This window comes from Heterodontus francisci, chromosome 10, assembly GCF_036365525.1.
Source record: "Heterodontus francisci isolate sHetFra1 chromosome 10, sHetFra1.hap1, whole genome shotgun sequence".
Lineage (NCBI taxonomy): Eukaryota > Metazoa > Chordata > Chondrichthyes > Heterodontiformes > Heterodontidae > Heterodontus > Heterodontus francisci.
The window spans coordinates 15,966,701-15,990,743 of NC_090380.1; the positions used below are offsets into that span (position 1 = coordinate 15,966,701).

At 43.0% G+C, this 24,043-nt stretch overlaps 1 protein-coding gene across 2 annotated transcripts in view; it reads left to right on the forward strand.

Moving 5' to 3' along the window:
* Nucleotides 1-24,043, forward strand: part of LOC137374307 (cilia- and flagella-associated protein 44) — a 283,090-nt gene that overhangs the window by 248,274 nt on the left and 10,773 nt on the right. Inside the window, exons 30-31 of one of the 2 annotated variants that reach the window (XM_068040145.1) lie at nt 15,017-15,133; nt 18,098-18,299. In XM_068040145.1, coding sequence (XP_067896246.1) covers nt 15,017-15,133; nt 18,098-18,299 — 319 coding nt within the window. Of the gene's footprint in view, nt 1-15,016; nt 15,134-18,097; nt 18,300-24,043 lie in introns of those variants that run through there. The other variant, XM_068040146.1, reaches the window with a different exon arrangement.

Below are 24,043 nucleotides of genomic sequence, written 5' to 3' on the forward strand. Positions count from 1 at the left end.
GAAGCAGTGGCAAATGGAATTTAATCCTGAGAAGTGTGAGGTGATGCATTTTGGGAGGACTAAAAAGGCAAGGGGAATATACAATGGATGGTAGGACCCTAGGGAGTACAGAGGGGCCTTGGTGCACTTGTCCATAGATCACTGAAGGCAGCAGCACAGGTAGATAAGGTGGTTAGGAAGGTATATTGGATACTTGCCTTTATCAGCTAAGGCATAGAATATAAGAGCAGGGAGGTTATGATGGAGCTGTATAAAATGCTAGTTGGGCCACAGTTGGAGTACTGTGTACAATTCTGGTCACCACACTATAGGAAAGATGTGATTGCCCTGGAGAGGGTGCAGAGGAGATTCACCAAGATGTTGCCTGGCCTGGAGCATTTCAGCTATGAAAAGAGACTGAAAAGGCTAGGGTTGTATGTCTTCGAGCAGAGAGGCTGAGGGGGGGACATGATTGAGGTATACAAAATTATGAGGGGCATTAACAGATTAGATAGGAAGAAACTTTTTCCCTTAGCGGAGGGGTCAATAATCAGGGGGCATAAATTTAAGATAGGAGGCAGGAGGTTTAGAGGGGATTTGAAGTAAAATGTTTTCACTCAGAGGATGGTTGGAATCTGGAACGACTGCCTGAAGAGGTGGTAGAGGCAGGAACCCTCGCAATATTTAAGAAGTATTTAGATGAGCACTTGAAACGTCATAGCATACAAGGCTACGGGCCAAGTGCTGGAAAATAGGATTAGAATAGTTCGGTGCTCGATGGCCGGCACAGATACAATGGGCCGAAGGGCCTGTTTCTGTGCTGTATAGCTCTATGACTCTGTGACTAAGAGGACATAAGCTGGTGGAATGGTCAGACATGTGGCAGATGAAATTTAATGCAAAGAAGTGTGAGGTGGTTCTTTTTGGCAGGAACAACAAGGAGAGGCAATATAAAATAAAGGATACAATTCTAAAGGGTGTGCAGGAATAGAGAGATTTGGGAGTACAAGAGCACAATTCATTGAAGGTGGCAGGGCAGGTTGAGAAGGTGGTTAAAAAGCATATGGGATCCTGGGCTTTCTCAATAGAGGCATATAGTACAAAAACAAGGAAGTTATGAAGGAAGTTTATGATCAACTGCAGTATTGTGTCCAATTCTGGGCACCGCACATTCGGAAGGATGTGAACGCATTGAAGAGGGTACAGAAAAGATTCACGAGAATGGTTATAGGGATGAGGGACTTCTGTTATGTGGATAGGGTGGAGAAGCTGAGGTTATTCTCCTTCGAGAAGAGAAGGTTGAGAGGAAATTTGCTCGAGGTGTTCAAAACCATGGGGTTCAGACAGAGTAGATAGAGAGAAATTGTTCCCGTTAGCAGAAGGATCGAGAACCAGAGGACAACTTACTTCGACATGAGGGAAAACATTTTTACATAGGGAGTGTTTAGGATCTGGGATGTACTGCCTGAGTGTGGAGGAGACAGATTCAATTGTGCTTTCAAAAGTGGATTGGATAAGCACCTGAAAGGAAAAAATTTGCAGGATTACAGGAAAAGGTCACAGGGGTGTGACTAGCTGAGTTGCTCTGTAGAGAGCTGATGCATACACAACATGCTGAATGGCCTCCTTTTATGCTGTAACCATTCTATTGTTCTGTGCTCAGTTTCTCTCCAGTTCCACAGCATTGTTTCTATATATAAGGAGTGCCTCCCATCAAAAGCCCGGGGTACAGCCAATGGGGCCAAGTGACTGACCTACCTGAATTCTGCTAATTTTCAGAATCAGTTCTGTTACTACAGTTTTTTCAATGAATTGTTCCATTTTCTCACTTCTGCCATCATGTGCTATCAACATCCTGGGGGTTACCTAAGCCAGAAACTGAACTGGACCAGCCATATAAATACTGTGGCTGCAAGAGCTGGTCAGAGGCTGGGAATTCTGCGGCAGGTAATTCACCACCTGACTCCCCAAAGCCTGTCCACTATCTACAAGGCACAAGTCAGAAATGTGATAGAATACTCGCCACTTGCCTGGATGAGTGCAGCTCCAACAACACTTGAGAAGCTCAATACCATCCACTGCAGCAAATTACCAAGGTTTCTTCGGCAGTACCTTCCAAACCCACGACCTCTACCACCTAGAAGGACAAGGGCAGTAGATGCACGGGAACACCAGCACCTGCAATTTCCCCTCCAAGCCACACACCATCCTGACTTGGAACTATATCGCTGTTCCTTCATTGTCGCTGGGTCAAAATCCTGGAACTCCCTTCCTAACAGCACCTTCGGTGTACCTATACCACATGGACTGCAGCAGTTTGAGAAGGCAGCTCACCACCACCTTCTCGAGGGCAATTGGGGATGGGCAATAAATGCTGGTCTAGCCAGTGATGCCCGCATCTCGTGAAATTTTTAAAAAGTTGTAAAAACCCATAAAAATAAACCTGTCTCAACTCCCTGTTAGGGCCCCTCCCCATCTGTTTGATATCCATCAGCAGTGAACCATTGAATGACCCACCCTCCTGTTCCTTCCTGACCCACTCTATTTTTTTTTACCAAATCACTACCCTGCTTCACAGTCTTGGCATTTCTCTATTCCTTTCATGCAGTATCGGTCTGTGCAGTGTTGCACCTCCATCTGCATCACTCCATTAAGACATTGTCTGTGCACCTCTACATTTATCTCTCATTGAAGACATTCCTTGAAACCCACCCTTTCAACCAAGCCTTTGGCTGCCTCTCCCCCTAACCTCTTTTCTCAACTTTTTAGTGGGGGAGACCTGGGCAAATGAGATTATACTAAATCTGGAATTGCCACTGTTATAAAACAAATATTGTGGAAATGAAAGTTTTAAATTTGAGTTTCTAATTCTATTAGGAACTTTCAGAACTGGCCAATGCTGCTTACTCAAGTTCCAGTCAGAACACAATGACGATTGATGCCTTTAATACTATTTAGCTCAAATAATTGCCATTGTTAACAGGCTTTAAACTAATGAAGAGGAGGGTAGGAGGATCCAGGAAAGGGTAAATTAGCAGCAAAAGAAAAGACGCTGCAGAGCAGAGTAGCGATTTGGATAAAAATAAGCAGAGTGGGTCAGGAAGGAACAGAGAGCTTAAAAAATGTAATGGGGCATTAGAGACTAGGGTAACATCAGGAAAAATAGAGCAGGATTTTCTGTTTGGGATTGGGACCCCGACGTCGGGATCAAATGTGGATCCTGACCTTGCACCGTGTTGAGAATTTTTGCAGGATTGGCTGATTAATGGCCAGAGTGCACTCTTGCTGTCCAATTAAGGAGGGTGGGCTCTTGAAGCTGGACGGTCAATAGGAGGCTCTCCAGCACTGAAGGAGCTGCAGCCTGCGGTTCATGAGCCCTCTCTGCACTTATTGAAAAAAACTGTAGAAAAGAAAAAGAAATAGCCGCAGCTACCGCATCACCATTGTGGAGGGGGGGGGGGGGGGGGGGGGGTGGGCTTAAAGTGATCCTGGAGCATTGGACACCCAGTCTGCCGTCGAGAGGCAACCTCCAGGCATCTGCTGTTCTCCCAACGCTGCGGGGCCTGCAGGCCGACTGGAAAATTTTAATTCCAGTTGGCCTCTGATCGATGGCTTTAATTAGCCTCTTAATTGAATTAACAAGCTATCCGTCGCTTCCAGGAAAATTACTGGGATTTGGTACCATGTTGGGGAATCGGCATGCTGGCCTGCTTTGGAAATTCTGCGCTTGCCTGCCTCCATTCCCATCCCCATAGCCACACCAAAATCCTTCCCACAGGCAAGAAAAAGCTAAAGGCACTATCTTTGTGCAAAGCATTCCCAGCAAAATAAATGATAGAAATTAATGGGTTTGACCTAACAGCCATTATGGAGACAAGCATATAGAGTGACCAAGATTGGGAATTAAATACGCCAGGATACTTAACTTTTAGAAGAGATAGACAAAATGGAAAAGGAGGAGGAGATTACCCTGATGATAAAGGGTGGATTAAAAACTATAGAGAGAAAGGATCTTAGCCAGAAAAATCAAGATGTAGAATCAGCTTTGGGTGGAGTTAAGAAAGAACAGGAGGCAGAAAATACTGATGGGAGTTTTTTTTTTAAATTCCTTCTTGGGATGTGAGCATTTCTGGCAAGGCGAGCATTTATTCTCCTTGAACTGAGTGGTTTGATGGGCCATTTCAAAGGACAGTCAAGAGTCAGCCACTGCTGTGGGTCTGGAGGCCAGACTGGCTAAGGATGGTAGATTTCTTCCACGAAAGGGCATTAATGAACCAGATGGGTTTTTTAACAACAATCCAGTAGTTTCATGATTATTATTAATGAGACTAGCATTTTATTCCAGATTTATGAATTAATTGAACTTGAGTTCCCTGAGCTGCCGTGGTGGGATTTGAACTCGTGTCTGTGGAGCATTAGTTTGGGCCTCTGGATTACTAGTCCAGTACCTTTACAACTATGGTACTGCCCCCCTAGTTTATAAGCCTCCTATTCAAGAAATGAGGGAGAGAGAATATGGAGAACTATAAACCAGTTAGCCTAATGTCAATAGTAGGGAAAATGCTAGAATATATTATTAGGGACCTGCTAAAAGGGCAATTAGAAAATCATACAATGATTGGGCTGAGTCAACACAGATTTATGAAAGGGAAATCATGGTTTGACAATTCTGTTAGTTATTTTAAATTGTAACTAATAGAGCGGATAAAGCGAAGCCAGTGGATGTAGTATATTTGGATAAGGTGCCATACAGGAGGTTATTACTGAAACATAGGGCTCATGGGATTGGGGATAATATATAAGCATTGATTGAGGATTGGTTAACAGACAATGAGCAGAGAGTAGGAATAAACAGGTCATTTTTGGGTTGGCAGGCTGTAACTAGTGAGGTACCCCAAGAATCGATGCTTGGGTCTCAGCAATTTACAATCTCTGTGGTCCACAGAGAACGCCTACCGGGAACAACTTTACTCCCCAGGACCACCCCCCTCCCCTGGACTGCACGACCAGCCCTCCCTCGCTGGGGACTTCTGGACTGGCCCTGGTGACCCCCTCATCTACCTCTTCTCTGGGGTTCCAGTGCAGGGCCTGGGTCCTAAACCTCTGGAGTACTGGCAGTGGCCACCGCTCCTGGTGGCGCTGTTGATACTGCTGAGCTGCAAGCTCTGTGATTGGCCAGCAGCTCTTGGAGGGAGGAATCCTTGTCTTTAAAGGGACAGGGATCCCCTCCTGAAACTTCGATTTAAAAATAATGGAAGATTGCTCCGAGGTGGAGTGGGGAGGGGGGCACCGAAAAGGTAAAGGCGAGGTTCCCTCCTCCTTTTCAGCCTGCGCCAGGAGCCTTGCTTCCAGCACAAAATCCAGGCCAATGTTTCAGTTGGTGCACAGTGCTCCAAGTGTGCTCTAACCGAGGTATATTGAGACTACACCTGCGGACTGGAGTACTGTGGACAGTTTTGGTCTCCTTACCTAAGGAAGGATATAATAACCTCAGGGAGTGCACGAAGGTTTCCAGAGTGCTTAAGTTGGAAGTTGGGTGCAAGTGGAAATTCTCTGGTATTTCTCAAGCTGAAATTTAGTTTAACATTTAGAATTTTAAAAACTGTAGAATATACCTACTTATAACAGAACCTGCTTGTCAGTGACAGTTAACTGTCAATCAGCTGAAAGTGGCTGCCTGAATAGGTGTTAATTACTGTAGCAGGACGTTGAATTAGCAGTTGTAACTTGGGTGTGAGTCAAAAGCTGTATATAAATAAATAGCATTTGCTGCCACACCGAGGGCTGGATCTTCCTGTCCCCCCGGCATCGTGATCTGTGGCGGGGTTCCCGAAGATGGGTCTGAAAGAGGCCCGCCACGGACCTCGATGCTGGGAGGGGCCAGACCAATACTCCCAGCAGCGGTGAGGCACTGTGCCGCGCACCCCCACAGTCGCTGGGCAATGGGACCTGAATTTAAATATTTAAATTAATAAAATGAATACATTTAAATGGACTTGCATGCAATCTTTCGGACCCGCCACGATCTTCGGCGTGGGAGTGCCAGCTGGCACTTCCACGCCTTAAATTACCCCGCCTGAGGAAAGGTGGTGTGACACTGGTGAGGAGGGGGGAGGAGTTAAGATTTTCACTGCGGTGGTGGGGGGATGGGGTCAAATAAACATAACGGGTGTAGGGGATAGTGGGAAGCGGTGAACATTAAACTTTTGCAGTCTGCAGCAGGGAAGGTCAGATTTAAAAGGAAAGTGTTTTACGGGGGCGGGGAGAAGGGCAAATAGTTACTGTAATTGTTTTGGAGGGGTGGGAAAGGAGCATTAGAAGTGTATTGTCTATTTTTTGGGGGCGTACTTCTTCAAAAATTTAAATGAGTTGGCAGGGCTGTCTGCCCTTTAAAAATAGTGCCAGTGCCTGTGCACAGGCAGCTGTTGCCATTGCCGAGGATGGACAGCCCACTCCCTCCTTGTGATTGGGGAGGGCAGGCTGCCCTGGCTGTTCGGCGTGAGGCTCGCACGGGTGGGCTGCCATTTTTTGAGCTCGCCGCCGATATCGTCAGCAGGTCTTAAAATCCAGCCCAGAGTGTGGAGCACAATGTGGTGGTGAAAGAATGTTTCATTAACAGAGTGCTCAAGTTGGGAATTTGGGGTAAGTGGGAATTTGATGCAGAGGGAGAAGGAGGTGTTGCTTTTTATTTTTACCTCCAGAAGCTGGTAAGTCTATTTCTCCTGTTTCTAAGCCCGGAAATTGTAACTTGCTATTTCTTTGCTAAATTAGTAACAAACTAGATAAATCAATTTAATTAATTAAACTAAAATATTCAATTCAAAATTAATTAACTAATTAATTAAATAAATAAATAGTTAGACAGACCTGGCTGGGCGGGTGGTGTGCTGTAACTGCAGTTTGTGGAGAGTATTGAGTTCCCCGACGGTCATATCTGCGATGTGTCTGCAGCTCAAGGAACTTTGGCTTAGAGTTGCTGAGTTGGAGTTTGAGCTGCAGACATTGCGGAGCATCAGGGAGAGGGAGAGCTACCTTGACACTTTGTTCTAGGAGGCAGTCACACCCCATAGGGCTATGTAAAGTGTTATGGCCACGTGGTGTGATCTGGGTGGTTCCCACTGTACAACTTCCCACCTGACTGCAGATTGTAGGTTTATAAAAAACAGAAGGTCAATTGTTTATTGATGAATACCGAAATTGTCGCAACCACATCGACCCATTTGCTCTCTCTCTCTCTCTCTCTCTCTCTCTCTCACACACACACACACACACACACACACACACACACACACACACACACACACACACACACACACACACACACACACACACAAGAAACAGATAGAGAAGGGAAAATGTAAGGTGGTTTTTAATGGTGGGGGGAGGGGAGTGGGGTCAGTTACAATAAACCTGTTGAATTCTCTTGAGAATCAAGTTCTAGATAGATGCAGGCCTGAGATGATGGTAGATTTCTCTCTTGATTGAAGATTCTCTTGAAGATGGTAGGTACTTCTAGCTCTCTCTGCTGTATAATGTAGATGTTGGATTTTTTCAGCAGGGCACTGTGCTTCCTGGCTTGGCTGGAACTCTAGCTGTTACAGTAGCTTCACCTTTTGGGCAGTCTCTCTCTCTCTCTGGTTGTCTTTTTTTTTTAAGGTAAAACTGTGTCACCTCTCACCTCCTGGTAGAAGACATTCTCCTCTCTTCCCTATGGTGATTGTACAATGGTCCAGGATGTGGCTGCTTCACACCTCCTTTGTTTCAGAAGAAGACATTCAATTCTAAAAAGTTTTTAAGATAGGTGTAAGATGGGTTCCATTACACCTTTTTGTTTTAAAGATTTGTCCTTTATCTTTGTCAGAGCGTTTGAATGCTCAAAAGGCCAATCCCCTTTTCTTCAGTGGCCATTTTGAACCATTGTTCACTTTTTAAAATAAAGGTTCATTTTTTAAAGATAAAGTCCGTTTTTCATAACGCGTCAGAGTTAGTCCACGATTGTTGTATCATCGCACTTATGGTGTTGGTTTAGTGTTGGTCAGTGGTCAGAGACAGGACAGTGTGACTGCAAGTCAGGCAGGTATGGGGATCCAGGATGCAGTGATGGAGGAGCCTCAGCCCTTAACTTTGACCAACAGGTACAAGGTGCTTGCTATCTTTGTGGTGCAGGAGGACATTCAAGTTTGGGGGGGGGGAGGTGGTTGGGTGGTGGGGGTCAAGTGGTAGTAATAGGGGACAGTATAGTCAGGTGAATAAATGCTATTCTCTGCAGCTGCAACCGAGAGTTCCAAGGGTTGTGTTGCCTGCTCAGTGCCAGGGTTAAAGCATCTCCTCATGACTAAAGAAGAACTTGGAGAGGGAGGGGGAGGATTCAGTTGTCACAGATCACATAGGAACCAATGGCTTAGGCAGAACTAGGAATGATGTGCGACTGAGAGAGTTTGAGGAGTTGGGATCCAAAATAAAAAAGCAGAACCTCAAAAGTAATCATTTCTGCATTGTTACATGAGCCACTGTTGTGCGACACTGTATTAAATGCCTTTGGAAAGTCCATGTACACCACACATCAACAGCATTGCCCTCATCAACCCTTTCTGTTACCTCTCCAAAAAACTCCAGCAAGTTAGTTAAACATGATTTTCCCTTAACGAAACCGTGCTGGCTTTCTTTAATTAACCTGCATTTGTCCATATGACTATTTGGTCCCGAATTATTGTTTCTAGAAGTTCCCCCACCACCAATGTTAAACTGGCCTTGCTGGGCTTATCTTTACATCCTTTTTTGAACAAGGGTGTAACATTTGCAATTGTCTAGTCCAAAGGCACCACCACTGTCTAAGCAAGATTGTAAAATTATGGCCGGTGCCTCCGCAATTTCCACTCTCCACTTCCCTCAGTATCCTTGGATGCCTCTCATCCGGCCCTGCAGCCTATTTAATACCTCCTCCTTATCAATTTTAAATCCTTCTAGTGTGTTAATTACCTCCTCTTTCACCATTGCCTGGGTATCATCATCTTCCTTGGTAAAGACAGATGCAAAGTATTCATTTAATTCCTCAGCTATTCTCCCGACTCCATGCATAAATCCCCTTTTTGGTCCTAATCAGCCCTACTCCACCTTTTACCACCTTTTTCCTATTTATATTTCTATAGAGGACATTCGGATTCCCTTTTATATTAGCTGCCAGTGTCTTTTCATATTCTCTGCTTCTCTGACTTGCTTTTTCATTTTCACTGTGAACTTCTGTATTCAGCCTGGTTCTCCATTGTATTATCTACTTGACATCTGTCATAAGCATACTTTTTCTTCATCTTCATCTGTATCTCTTTTGTCATCCAGGGAGCTCTGAATTTATTTGCTCTACCTTTGCCTTTCAAGGGAATATACCTTGACTATGCCCAAACTATCTCCTCTTTGAAGGTATCCCACTGGTCAGCTACTGTTTTTCTTGCCAACCTTTGATTCCAATTTATTCAGCCCAAATCCATTCCTACCCCATTGAAGTTGGCTTTCTCCCAGTTAATTATTCTTACGCCAGATTTTTCTTTGACCTTTTCCAGCACCAACCTAAACCTTATGATACAATGATCACTGTCCCCTAAATGTTTTCCTGTTGATATTTGATCCACTTGGCCCACCTCATTCCCCAGGACCAGGTCCAGCTGTGCCTCCCCTCTTGTTGGACTGGAAATGTTTCTGTACACTCTCTAGGACCTCTTACCCCTCTCTGCCCTTTACACTACTACTATCCCAGACTATATTTGGATAATTAAAGTCCCCCATTATAACTACACTATAATTCTTGCAACTCTCTGTAATTTCCTTGCAAATTTGTTCCTCTTCATCCTTTCCACAAGTTGGTGGCCTATAGACTACACTGAACGATGCAATTGCACCTTTTTTATTCCTAATTCTAGCCAAATAGATTCCATCATTGACCCCTCAGTGATATCCTCTCTCTCCAGCACTGCAATGCTCTGCTACTCAATACCACTACTCCTCCCCCTTTTCTGTCTTTACTGAACACCTTGTATCCGGGAATATTTAACACCCAGTAATGCCCTTCTTTGAGCCATGTCTTTGTTATAGCCACAACTTCATAGTTCCACATGTCAATCTGCACCTGTAACTCGCCAATCTTATTAAAAATACTCTGTACATTCACAGGCAAGCACATTAACCTTGATTTAAAATTTTATTACTTTCTCCTTTACTCTGACCCCACCTAATAACTTACTATTCTCTTCTCTATCGCTATCTATCTCTTCCAGTATTCTATGTGCCTTGGTATTCCTCTCTGATATTTCCTCCTGGTTCCCACATCCCTGCCAAGTTAGTTTAAAACCGGACCAATAGTACAAATTAGCAAGCATTTGTAGTAACTTCCAGATTGCTCCTAATACCACATGCAAGTGAGTACAGCAATAATAGAACAGTGCAGATGAATGCGTGGCTCGAAAGATGGTGCAGGAGGGAGTGATTTAGATTCCTGGGACACTGGGACCAGTTGTGGAGAAGGTGGGACCTGTACAGGCCGGACCGGTTGCACCTGAACAGAGCTCGGACAAATTTCTTTATGGGGTGATTTGCTAGTAAGAAACATAGAAAATAGGAGCAGTAGGGCATTCAGCCCTTCGAGCCTGCTCCACCATTCATTATGATCATGGCTGATCATCCAACTCTGTAACCTGTTCCCGCTTTCGCCCCATATCCTTTGATCCCTTTAAACCCAAGAGTTACATCTAACTTCTTGAAAACATACAATGTTTTGGCCTCAACTGCTTTCTGTGGTAGCGATCAGTGCTAGGATCCCAGCTATTCAGAATATATATTAATGATTTAGATGAGGGAACTAAATGTAATATCCCCAAATTTGCAGATGACACAAAACTGGGTGGGAGAGTGAGTTGTGAGGAGGATGCAGAGAGGCTTCTGGGTGATTTGAACAAGTTGAGTGAGTGGGCAAATGCATGGCAGATGCAGTATAATGTGGATAAATGTGAGATTATCCACTTTGGTAGCAAAAACAGGAAGGCAGGTTATTATCTGAATGGCTATAAACTGAGAGAGGAATATGCAACGAGACCTGGGTGTTCTCGTACACCAGTTGCTGAAGGTAAGCATGCGGGTGCAACAGGCAGTAAAAAAAGCAAATGATATGTTGGCCTTCATAGCGAGAGGATTCGAGTGCAGGAGCAGGGATGTCTTGCTGCAATTATACAGGGCCTTGGTGAATTTCTCTGCAGCACCTGTGGAAGAGCCTGTCACTCTAGAATTGGCCTTTCTAGCCACTCCAGGCACTGCTTCACAAACTACTGACCACCTCCAGGCGCGTATCCATTGTCTCTCGAGATAAGGAGGCCCAAAAGACAGTGGTGAGGCCACATCTGGAATATTGTGTGCAGAAATGGTCTCCTTATCTGAGGAAGGATATTCTTGCTATAGAGGGAGTGCAGCAAAGGTTTATCAGACTGATTCCTGGGATGGCTGGACTGAAGTATGAGGAGAGATTGAGTCGGTTAGAATTATATTCGCTGGAGTTCAGAAGAGTGAGGGGGCATCTCATAGAAACCTATAAAATTCTAACAGGACTTGACAGGGTAGATGCAGGAAGGATGTTCCCGATGGCGGGGGAGTCCAGAACCAGGGCTCATAGTCTAAGAATATGGGGTAAACCTTTCAGGACTGAGATGAGGAGAAATTTCTTCACCCAGAGAGTGGTGAACCTGTGGAATTCGCTACCACAGAAAGCAGTTGAGGCCAAAACATTGTATGTTTTCAAGAAGGAGTTAGATATAGCTCTTGGGTTTAAAGGGATCAAAGGATATGGGTAAAAACGGGAACAGGTTACTGAGTTGGATGATCAGCCATGATCATAATGAATGGTGGAGCAAGCTCAAAGGGCCGAATGGCCTACTCCTGCTCCTATTTTCTATGTTTCTTACTGGCACATCACCCCACAAAGAAATTTGTTCGAGCTCTGTTCAGGTGCAACCGGTCCAGCCTGTACAGGTCCCACCTTCTCCACAACTGGTCCCAGTGTCCCAGGAATCTAAATCAGTCCCTCCTGCACCATCTTTCGAGTCACGCATTCATCTGCACTGTTCTACTATTTCTGTACTCATTTGCATGTGGGTATTGGGAGTAATCTGGAAATTACTACTTTTGACCTCCTGCTTGCTAATTTCTTACCCAGCTCACTAAACCTTTTCTGCAAGACCACACCCCTCTTCCTGCCTATGTCATTGGTACCAGTGTGACCACAACTGCTGGCTGTTCACCCTCCCCACTCAAGGTGCTCAACAGATGTTCAGTGACATCCTTGACGTTGGCACCAGGGAGGCAACACACCATCCTGGATTTATGTTTGTGATCACAGAAATGCCTGTCTGTTCCCCTGACTATCTAATCTCCTATCACTATTGCTCTTCCAATATTCTTTGTGCCCCCTGTATAGCTGAGCCATTCCTGGTGCCATGGACATGGCTTTGGCTACACTCCCTAGATGAACCATCAGTATTTAGAACTAAATATCCGTCAGAGAGTGAGACGCACTCAGGGGTCTCCAGCACTACCTGCCTGTTTCTTCTTGACTGTCTAGCGGTCACCCGTTCCCACTCTCCCTACATACTTTTAAGCTGTGTGGTGACCACATCTGTATGCATACAATCCATGAAGCTCTCAACCTCATGGATACTCCACAGTGATGCCAGTTGTTGTTTAAGTTTCGAAACCTGGAGCTTAAGCTGCTGCAACTGATGACACTTCCTGCACATATGGCTATCCAGGAAACGAGAAGTGTCCTGGAGTTTCCACATTATATGTTGATGAACCAACTAGGGAACAGGCTATTTTGGATCTAGTGTTGTGCAATGAGAAAGGGCTGATTAATAAACTTATAGTAAAGGGGCCTTAGGAAAGATGACCATAATACATGTTACACAGCTTTGTTTAGTATTAAAAACTTTGAATTCTGTGTGTATTTAAAAATGAAAAAAGGATTTTCAGTGGACATTGAGACAGCTGCAAAAAGCTGAATTTGTAAACAAGGACAGGAAAACCTGTCATTTTAAGAAAACCAGCAAGGGGTTTGACCTCCTCAGAGCTACTCTTTGAATGACAAGAGAGACTATGTCTGGACATGTGACCTGTTCAGGAAAGTTTTGGTTTGGACCTTTTTTTAAAAAAAAAGTGAGTTGTACAAAAAGCAGGCATTTGAAACTTGGTTTTGACCTGCCTAGAGATCAGAGTGGAAGACCTAGAAAAAGTGTTACCTCTCTTTGGAAAGGAATCCTGCATCTCTCGAAGAAACCCTGTATCTCAAAGGTGGAAGATTCCTATTGCCTGCTGTCTCTGAAGAATCCCTGCCTCAAGTGTGGTTCCTTTTGCCTCTTGTGTTTTAAGAAATCTTGAAATCTGAAGAAACCTTCTACTGCTATCCTGCTGCTGAAAGACCTAAGCAAACCTGTTGCTACACCCCGGATGGAAGATATTATGCAAAGCCAGCTGTAGTTGAATTACCGTGAACATCTACCCATCACAGACTGTTCATCAACCTCACCTGGAAAGACTTTGAGTGGCATCCAACTATTTGACAATGGGACACCTCACCAAGCCAGCAAACATCCTACCAGAACGTGACAAACTAAATTATTTTATTATTCCTTTTACTCCTATGAAACAGCTATAAACCAAAATTGTTTTTTTCCCCATTAACCAGTTTTTGGATGTATGTGTGTGTGTGTATGAGGGCTAGGGAGAATAAGGAATTTAAAATCTTTTCATATATAGATTTACTTAATTATTTATTAAGACTTGGTGTTGTAATAAATAGTTAATTTTGTTGTTGATTAAAGAAACCTGGTTGGTGTGCTTTATTCTGAGAACAAAAAGAGCATCTTCGGGAAGTGGGAAAATTTATTGATATGCTATGGCCCGTGGCGAAGTGGGACTGAATTAACAGTGCATCCCTCCCGCCTTGGTCGTAACATATAATAGAAATTTATATTAAGTTTGAAAGTGATTTTAGTTATATCTGAAACTAGGTTCCTAAATCGAAACAAAGCAAACTACGTAGCTTTAAGGGGTGAGTTGGGAATTGGGAAACCACATTAAAAGATATGATGGGAGACGAGCAATGGCTAACATTTAAAGAATTACTACATAATTTGCAACAAATATCCATTCCTTTAAGGCACAAAACCCCACAAAAAAGTGGTCCAACTGTGGTTAACGAGGAGTTAAAGATAGTATTATATCAAAGGAAGAGCTATTAATGTTACCAAAAAAGAGTAGCAAGTCTGAGGGTTGGTCAGCTTTTAGAATTAGTAAAGCAGGACCAAGAAATTGATAAAGGAAAGAGAAAAGAGAATATGACAGACTAGACTAAGATTGGAGTGCAAGTGTAAAGAAGTCTTACTGCAATTATATAGGACTTTGGTGATGCCACACCTGGAGTACTGTATGCAGTTTTAGTCTCCTTATCTAAGGAAGGACATACTTGTCCTACAGGGAGTGTAATGAAAGTTCATTAGACTGGTTCCTAGGATGAGGGGATTATCCTATGCAGAGAGATCTGAGTAGACTAGGCCTATATTCCCTGCAGTTTAGAAGAATGAGAAGTGATCTAATGGAAAGGTATAAAATTCTTGAAGGGATTGATGGGGTAGTTGCTGAGGAAATGTTTCCCCTGGCTGGAAAATATAGAGCATGAGGTCACAGTCTCGGAATAAGGGATCAGCTATTTAGGACTGATAAGTGAAGAAACTTCTTCACTCAAAGCTTTGTGAATCTTTGGAATTCTCAACTCCAGAGAACTGTGGCTGCTCAGTCATTGAGTATATTCAAGATAGAGGTTGATAGAGTTTTGGATGCTAAGGGAATTATGGGGATAGTGTAGGAAGGTGAAATTGAGGCAGAAGACCAGCCATGATCTATTGAATGGCAGAGTAGGCTGGAAGGGCCAAATGGCCTACTGCAGCTCCTATTTGTTATGTTCTTATTGGACCAGATAACAATGTAATTGCACCGATTATCACAGGTAAAAGCTATTGATCGAACTGTAAAGTCTGCGAAGACAGACCTGGAAGTATTGCAACGAGAGAAACAGCAGAAACTGAATGAGCTGTATGTGGTCGTTCCTCTGAAACTCCACCAGGTAAGAGGACAAATTTAAGCTACTTCAACCCCAAAATAAACATTACGCACTGTCTTACATTTCGATATTGACTACATATTCTTGAGACACATAGACAGCATACCTGTTAACATTTATACAGTCATCTTGGACATGTAAGGATTAAGACAATGTTGGGAATGGACATGGGAGCACCTGGGCAAATGCTTTTCACAGCATGTTGTTGGTCTGCGTCGCACCTCTTGAGCAAGTATACAACAACAGCAGTGGTAACATACACTTACATAGCACCTTTAATGTAGCAAGCTTAAAAAAAATGAAATTAGGAAGGGTGGGCAGAAGGTAACATAGGAGATAGGAGCTGGAATAGGCCATTCGGCTCTTCAAACCTATTCTGCCATTCAACAAAATCATGGCTGACCTACCTCAATTCCACCTTCCCACATTATCCCCATATACCTTAATTCCCTTAGTATCCAAAAATCTGTCGACCTCAGTCTTGAATATACTCAACGCCTGAGCATTCACAGCTCCCTAGGGTAGAGAATTCCAAAGATTCACAACCCAAAATGGCCGATCACTTATTCTGAGACTGTGATCTTGTATTCTGGATTCCTCAGCCAGGGGAAACACTTTCTTAGCATCTATCCTGTCAATCCCATTAAGAATTTGATATGTTTCAAGTAGATCACCTCCCATTCTTCTAAACTCCAGGGAATATAGACCTAGTCAACTCAATCTCTCCTTATAGGAAAATCCCCTCATCCCAAGAATCAGTCTAAAGGAAGTGCAAGTATGTCCTTCCTTAGGTAAGGAGATCAAAATTGCACACAGTAATCAAGATATGGCTGATCGATGCCCTGTGTAATTGTAGTATGACTTCTTTACTCGTTTATACTCAAATCCCTTTGTAACAAAATCTAAAATGCCATTTGCCTTCTGAATTGCTTGCTGTACCTGCATGTTAACTTTCTGTGATTCATGTACAAGGCCATCCAGCTGCTTCTGAATGCAAACATTTCCTAGTCTCTCCATTCAAAAATTATTCTTTTTTAAATTTTTTTCCTACCAAAGTGGATAACTTCACACTTCACCACATTGTATTCCATTTGCCATGTTGTTGTCCACTCACCCGACCTGTCTTTGTCCCTCTGCAGCCTCTTTGCATTCTTTGCACCATTTATTTTCCCACCTAACTTTGTATCATCAGTAAAATTGGATACATTACACTCAATTTCCTTATGTAATTCATGAAAAAAGATTGTAAATAGCTGAGGTCCATGCACTGATCCTTGTGGTATCCTACTAGTTACAGCCTGCCAGCCAGAAAATATCTCATTTACTCCTATTCTCTATTTTCTGTCCATTAGGAAATCCTCAGTCCATGCTAATTTATTACTTTCAATCCCATGAGTCCTAATTTTATATAATAACCTCTTGTGTGGCACCTTATTAAATGCTTTTTAAAAATCCAAATCCATGACTTCTATTTATTCCCTCTTATCCATCTTACTATTTACATCCTCAAAAAAACTCTAATATTTGTCAAACATTATTTCCCTTTCATAATTCCGTGTTGACTCTTTAATCATATATTTATTTTCTAAGTGTCTGTTATCACATCCCTAATAATAGATTCTAGCATTTTGCCTATTACTGATGTTGGGCTAACTGGCCTATTGTTTTCCCATTCTCTCTCTCCCTGCATTCTTAAATAGCAGGGTTATCTTTGATATCTTCCAATTCTTAGAATCTAAGGAATTCTGGAAGATCAAAACCAATGGATCCATTATCTCTGTAGCTACCTCTTTTAAAACCCTAGGGTGCAGGCCACCAGGTTCAGGTGATTCGTTGCCACTTAGCCCCATTAATTTCTCCAGTAATATTTCTTTACTTATACTGATTTCAAGATCCACATTCTTGCTAGACCCCTGGTTCTCATTATTTCCAAAATGTTCTTCTACTGTGAAGACAGATACAAAAGTATTTATTTAATGCTATTTCCTTATTCCCCATTATTATTTCACCTGTCTCTGCCTCTAATGGGCTCACATCTACTTTCATTATCTTCTATTTGCATACCTTTGGAAACATTTACAATCTGTTTTTTATGCCTCTTGCTAGTCTAATCTTGCATTCTCTTTCCTTATCAAGTTCTTAGTCCTCTTTTGCTGCATTCTCAAATCCTCCCAATCCTCAGGCTTATTAGCAAGATAATAAACGTCTTCCTTTGATTTAATACTGTCTTTAACTCCTCTTGTTGGCCACAGTTTGTCCATTTTTTCTGTAGGGAGTTTTTGCCTATAAAGGAATGTATATTTGTTGTAAATTATGTATTAATTCTTAACAGCCATTACTTGTTTACCTTCATATCTTATAATGTTGTTTCCCAATCTACCTTAGCCAACTCACTCCTCACACCTATGTAGTTTGCATTATTTTGCTTTCAGACCCTAGGCTTAACTAAATTACTTTCAAACATAATATAAAATTCTATCATATTGTGGTCACTCTTCCCTAGAGAGTCCCTTACTCCAAGGTTATGAACCTTTTCTCATTGCACCATACTAGATCCAAAATAGCATGTTCCCTGGTTGGTGGGTTTTAAGGAGGATCATAAAAGTGGAGAGATGCAGGGGTTTAGGGAAGGAAAGAGTTTACTTCCATTGTTAATGCATCCCAATAATCTGAGAATACTGTACCCACTGTGCGTTTGTCTTTGTCCCAGAGTCTGTCAGTAATCTAACACAATACCCACTGTGTTTTTGTCTTTGTCCCAGAGTCTGTCAGTAATCTAATATAATACCTACTGTGTTTTTGTCTTTGTCCCAGAGTCTGTCAGTAATCTAACACAATACCCACTGTGTTTTTGTCTTTGCCCCAGAGTTTGTCAGTAATCTAATACAATACCCACTATGTGTTTGTCTTTGTCCCAGAGTCTGTCACTAATTGAAGAATACTGTACGGTTGCTCTTGTCATGGCAGGTGGAGTACATTGTCAATGGAGACATGCCAAATGATCTTGTACTCGGGCTGGTTTTCACCAATCCAGCTTTAATGTTGCTGCAAAAGCGGATCAAAGAACTGCAGTTGGAAAAGGACGAACAACGAGAGCTGTATAAGAAAGCACGGCAAAAACATGTCCAGCTTCTGTGGGACAAAGCAGAAATGGAAGATGAAATAGCAGGTAATTTCTGCGTATTGCGAAGATGTGAAAGTTATTGTGAGAAATCATCTGCAGGCAGGTACACCAACAGCTTCTGAACAAGAGCAGGGGAGTTGCCCTGGTATCCTGGCCAAAATTTTCCCTCAACCAACTTCACTAAAACAGATTATCTGGTCATTATCTCCTTGCTTTTTGCAGAACCAAGCTGCACTCAAATTGACTGTTGCATTTTCGACATCACAACTGTGACAACATTTCAGAAATGCATCATTGATTGTTAACTGTGTTGGAACATCCCTAGGTAGTGAAAAGTGAAAGTCTGTCATTCTCTCTCCCTCCCTCCCTTTGTGAATCTTCAAATGTAATCAGTGTTTTCACATGGCAATGAATGAGATGAAACTAGCAGTACAACCTTTTGCCTTCTCTATCTCACTCTGTAAGAAGTTCTGAAACAGGTTGAAGCATTGCTGAGGCAGACAAATCAGTGTGGGGTAGGTGAAGGATCAGTAGGGGGTAATTAGTGGGGTAGATGAGCGATCAGCAGCGAGGTAACTGGTGGGGTAGGTGAGCCATCAGCAGGGAGGTAACTGGTGGGGTAGGTGAGGGGTCAGCAGGGAGGTAATTGGTGGGGTAGGTGAGGGGTCAGCAGGGAAGTAACTGGTGGGGTAGGTGAGGGGTCAGCAGGGAAGTAACTGGTGGGGTAGGTGAGGGAAGAACAGGGAGTTAAGTAGTGGGGTAGGTGAGGGATCAACATGGCGATAACTGGTGTAACATACGAACAGAGGTAGGCCATTCAGCCCCTTGAGCCTTTCTGCCATTCAATGAGATCATGGCTGATCTATAAACCTGCCTTTGCCCCATATCCCTTAATACCTTTGGTTTACAAAAATCTATCAATCTCAGTTTTAAACAAAACAATTGATCTAGCATTAATTGCCATCTGCGGAAGACAGTTCCAAGCTTCGACCATGTGAAGAAGTATTTCCTAATTTGATTCCTGTAAGGGTTGGCTCTAATTTTTAGACTATACTCCATAGTCCCAGACTCCCTAACTAGTGGAAATAGTTTTACCCCAATCTACCTTGTCTGTTCTCCTTAATATCTTGAAAACTTTGATCAAAACACCCCAAAGCTTTCTAAATTCCAGGAAATACAACTCTGGTTTGTTTAATCTCTCCTTTTAGTTTAACCTTTGGAGGTCAGGTATGACTCAAATAAATCTACGCTGCACTCCCTCCAAGGCCAATGCATCCTTCCTAAAGTGTGGTGCTCAGAACCGCTCACACTACTCCAGATGTCATGGAATAGAATCATAGAATGGTTACACCGCAGAAGTAGTCCATGCTGGCTGCTTGTGAGAGCAACTCAACTAGTCCCACTTCCCGCCCTTTCCCTATTGACGGGGATTTTTTTTCCCCCTTCAGGTGCTTATCCAATTCCTTTTTGAAAGCCACGATTGAATTTGCCTCCTCCACACTCTCAGGCAATGCATTCTAGATCCAAACCACTTGCTGCATAAAAATATTTTTCCTCATGTCCCCTTTGGTTCTTTTGCCAATCACCTTAAATCTATGTTCTCGAGCTGTCTGCCAATGGGTACAGTTTCTCTCTACTCTCTAGACCAGGGGTGTCTAACCTGTTCACATGAGGGGTCAAATTACAAATTTTGTCGTGCGTAAGGGACAGGTGAGCAAATTTCGGAAGGACAAAGACATTAGAAATTTATTTTAATATTAATCAAAAGAAAAAAATGTGCATTTTTGTGAACAAGCTATACATGAAAAGACCAATTTACTAATTTACTTTCTGATCACTATGTTGAGCACTGATGTAGTGAGATACCTGGCATTGTTTTTGCTTGCACAACTAGTCAGTGTCTGCCCACACACTTGATGTCATGATGATGATCGCTCTCTCCCCACCCTCCCCACGCCCACCATGTGTCTGTCTCTCTAAACCTGTCTCTCTTTGAAAAGAAGTTACTTTTTTTTTTGAAGATAATTATCCCAAATCCCAACTCAACGAACGAACGACTTATTCCTGCTCTAATAAGTGCCTTTGACTTGGTATTTTATTTCAAAAAAAGTTTTGAACCATTAACGGGAAGGGCTGGGCCCAGTGAATATGGTGCTTTCTGGGAGTTGTAGTCCCAGATTACAGTTCCATCCATAGGGCCTGGGGAGCAGGGGGAGTACATTTCCTAGTGGCCGATCCCAGCGTGCCTGTATCGCGAACCGCCAATCAGCGCTCACCCGTTGTCAGTCATAGAAAGCTTTGGCGGGCCAGTAGAAATTTCTCATCCCTGAAGCTGAAAGCAAAAGTCCGAGGGTATAAACCATGCAGCAAGGAGGAGGAGGAGGAACGGCCAGGTCCAGTTTACATCCTCGGGCCGATGGAAATCTTTGGGTCGTATGTTGGACAACCCTTGTCTAGACTCTTCAGGATTTTGAACCCTCTATAAAATTTCCTCTCAACGTTTTCTGCTCTAAGGAGTACAACCCCAGCTTCTCCAATCTATTCATGTAATTAAAGTATTCAGTTCCATTCGTAACTCTTCAAATAATGAAGTCCATGTCTGCATGCAGCAAGATCTTGATAACATTCAGGTTTGGGCTGCTAAGTGGCAAGTAACAACAGCAAGAAGCTCGACACTATCAACGCAGCAACTTGCCAAGCCTCTTTCAACAGCACGTTCCAAACCTGCGACCTCTACCACCTAGAAGAACAATAGCAGCAGGTGCATGGGAACACCACCACCTACACGTTCCCCACCACGCAACACACCATCCTGACTTGGAACTATACTGCCATTCCTTCACTGTCGCTGGGTCAAAATTCTGCAACTCCCTTCCTAACAGCACTGTGGGTGTACCTACACCATATGGACTGCAGCGGTCCAAGAAGGCAGCTCACCACTACCTTCTCAAGGACAATTAGGGATGGGCAATAAATGCTGGCCTTGCCAGTGATGCCCACCTTCCATGAACAAATAAAAAAAACCTATTCCCTGGAATCATTCTGGTAAATCGTTTCTGTACCCTGTCTAAGGTCTTCACATCCTTCCTAAAGTGCGCTGCCCAGAATTAGACACAATACTCCAATTGTGGCCGCACATGTGTTTTATGCTTGTCAGCCATGACTCAATTGGTACCACTCTCACCTCTGAGTCAAAAGGTGTGGATTCAGGTCTCACTCCAGGACTTCACAACAATCTAGGCTGACACTCCAGTGCCGTACTGAGGTTGTGCTACACTGTCGGAGGTGCCGTCTTTTGGATGTGACATTAACGGAGGCCTCGTCTGCCCTCTCAGGTGGACATAAAAGGTCACATGGCACATCATAGAAGAGCAGGGGAGTTACTTTGGCTAATATTTATCCCTCAATCAACATCACAAAAAAGATTATCTTGTCGTTATCACATTGCTGTTTGTGCACCAATTATCTGTAGCATTTCCTACATTACAACAAATGGCTACACTTAAAAAGTACTTCATTAGCTGTAAAGTGTTTTGGGACAACTGGCGGTCATGAAAGGCATGACATAAATGCAAGTCTTTTTTTTAAAATGAAGGTTCATCATGTCCTTGCTTTTGTACTGTATACCTCTATTTATGAAGCCCAGGATTTTGTAGGCTTTTTTAACCTCTTTCTCAAACTACCCTGCCACATTCAATGATTTGTGCATATATACCCTCAGGTTTCTCTGTTCCTGCACCCCCTTTAGAATGTTTTCTGTTAGCTTATATTACCCTCTCCTCACTGTTCACTACACCAAGTTTTGTGTTATCTGCGGATCTTGAAATAGTGCCTGTACACCCAAGTCCAAGCCCATATATATCTCAAAGCAGTGGTCTCAGCACCGACCCCTGGGGAGCCCCATTTTACACATTCCTACAGTCCGAAAAGCAAGTGTTCACCACTATTCTCTATTTCCTGTCCTTTAGCCAATCTCGTATCCATGCTGCCATCGCCCCTTTCATTCCATGGGCTTCAATGTTGCTGACAAGACAATTGTGTAGCACTTTATCAAAGGGCTAATGGAAATCCATACACACCACATTGCCCTGATCAACCCTCTCTGTTACCTGATCAAAAAACTGAATCATGTTACTTAAACACAGTTTGCTGCTAACAAATTCAAGCTGGCTTTCCTTGATCAATCCACTCTTATCCAAGTGACTGTTAATTTTATCCTGGATTATTGTTTCTTAAAGGTTCCCTACCACTGAGGCCTATGGTTTCTGGGTTTATGCTTACACCCCGTTTTGAACAAGGGTGTAACATTACAATTCTACAGTCCTCTGGTACCACCCATGTGTCTAAGAAGGATTGGAAGATTATGGCCAGTACTTTCTCAATTTCCACCCTTACTTCCCTCAGCAACCTAAGATGCACCCATCTGGAACTGGTGACTTATCTACTTTAAGTACAGCCAGCCTTTCCAGTACCATCTCTTTACCAACTTTTATCTGATCCAGTATCTCAGCTACCTCCTTTTTTTACTGTGACTTTGGCAGTATCTTCTTCCTTGGTAAAGGCAGGTGAAAAATACTCAAAAGTGCCTCAGTCACGTCCTCTGTTTCCATGCATCTGTCTCCTCTTCAGTCCCTAATCAGCCCCACCCCTCCTCTTACTACCATCTATTATTTATCTGCCTATAGAGACTTTAGCATTCCCTTTTGTTAGCTGCTAGTCTATTCTCATACTCGCTCTTTGCTCCTCTTATTTCCCTTTTTGTTTCTTCTCTGATCTTTCTGTATTCAGTATAGTTCTCATTTGTATTGTCAACCTGACATCTGTCATATGCTTCCTTTTTCTGCTTCATCTTACTCTCTATCTCTTTTGTCATCCAGGGAGCTCTGGTTTTGGTTGCCTTATCTTTCCCTTTGATGGGAATAGACTGTATACAAGCTATGTCCTCGTTAAAGGTAGCCCATTGTTTGACTACAGTCTTGCCTGCCAATCTTTGATTCCAAATTACAAGGTCGGGTTTGTTCTCACCCCACTAAAATTGACCTTCCTTCAATTAAGTATTTTTACACTAGATTGCCCTTGTCATTATTTGCGGATGATGCAATAATCAATACTCAGGAGGATTGCAACAAGTTACAGGAGGACATTAATAAACTTTCAGAATGGACATTTAATTGACAAATGAAGATCAACATAGCTGAATGTGAAGTAGTACATTTTAGTACGGAAGAATAGGGAGTTATTGCTTGGAAGGCGCAAATCTAGGTGGGGCAGAGGAACAAAGGGATCTCAGAATACAAATACACCAATCACTACAAGTTACGTCAGACGTTAGCAAGGCCATTAAAAAAAAGCAAACCCATCAGTAGGCTTTATTTCTGGAGGGACAGAATTGAAAAGCAGGGGAGCTATGCTACACCTGTATCGAACCTTGGTTAGACCACAGTTAGACTACTGCATGCAGTTCTGGTCGCCGTATTATAAAAGGATATAGAGGCACTGGAGAGGGTGCAGTGAAAATTTACAGGATACTAGAAATGCTTGGTATACATATCAGGAAAGAATGAACAGGCTGGGTCTCTTTTCTCTTGAAAAAAGGGCAAGGGGTGACCCTAATAGAGGTCCTTAAAATTATGAAAGGTTTTGATGGAGTGGTTACAGAGGGTATGTTTCCACGTTTGGGGAAGAGCATAACTAAAGGCCACCAATATAAGATGGTCACCAAGAAATCCAAAACGGAATTCAGAAGAAACTTCTTTCACCAGAGTGGTGAGAATGTGGAACTCGCTACC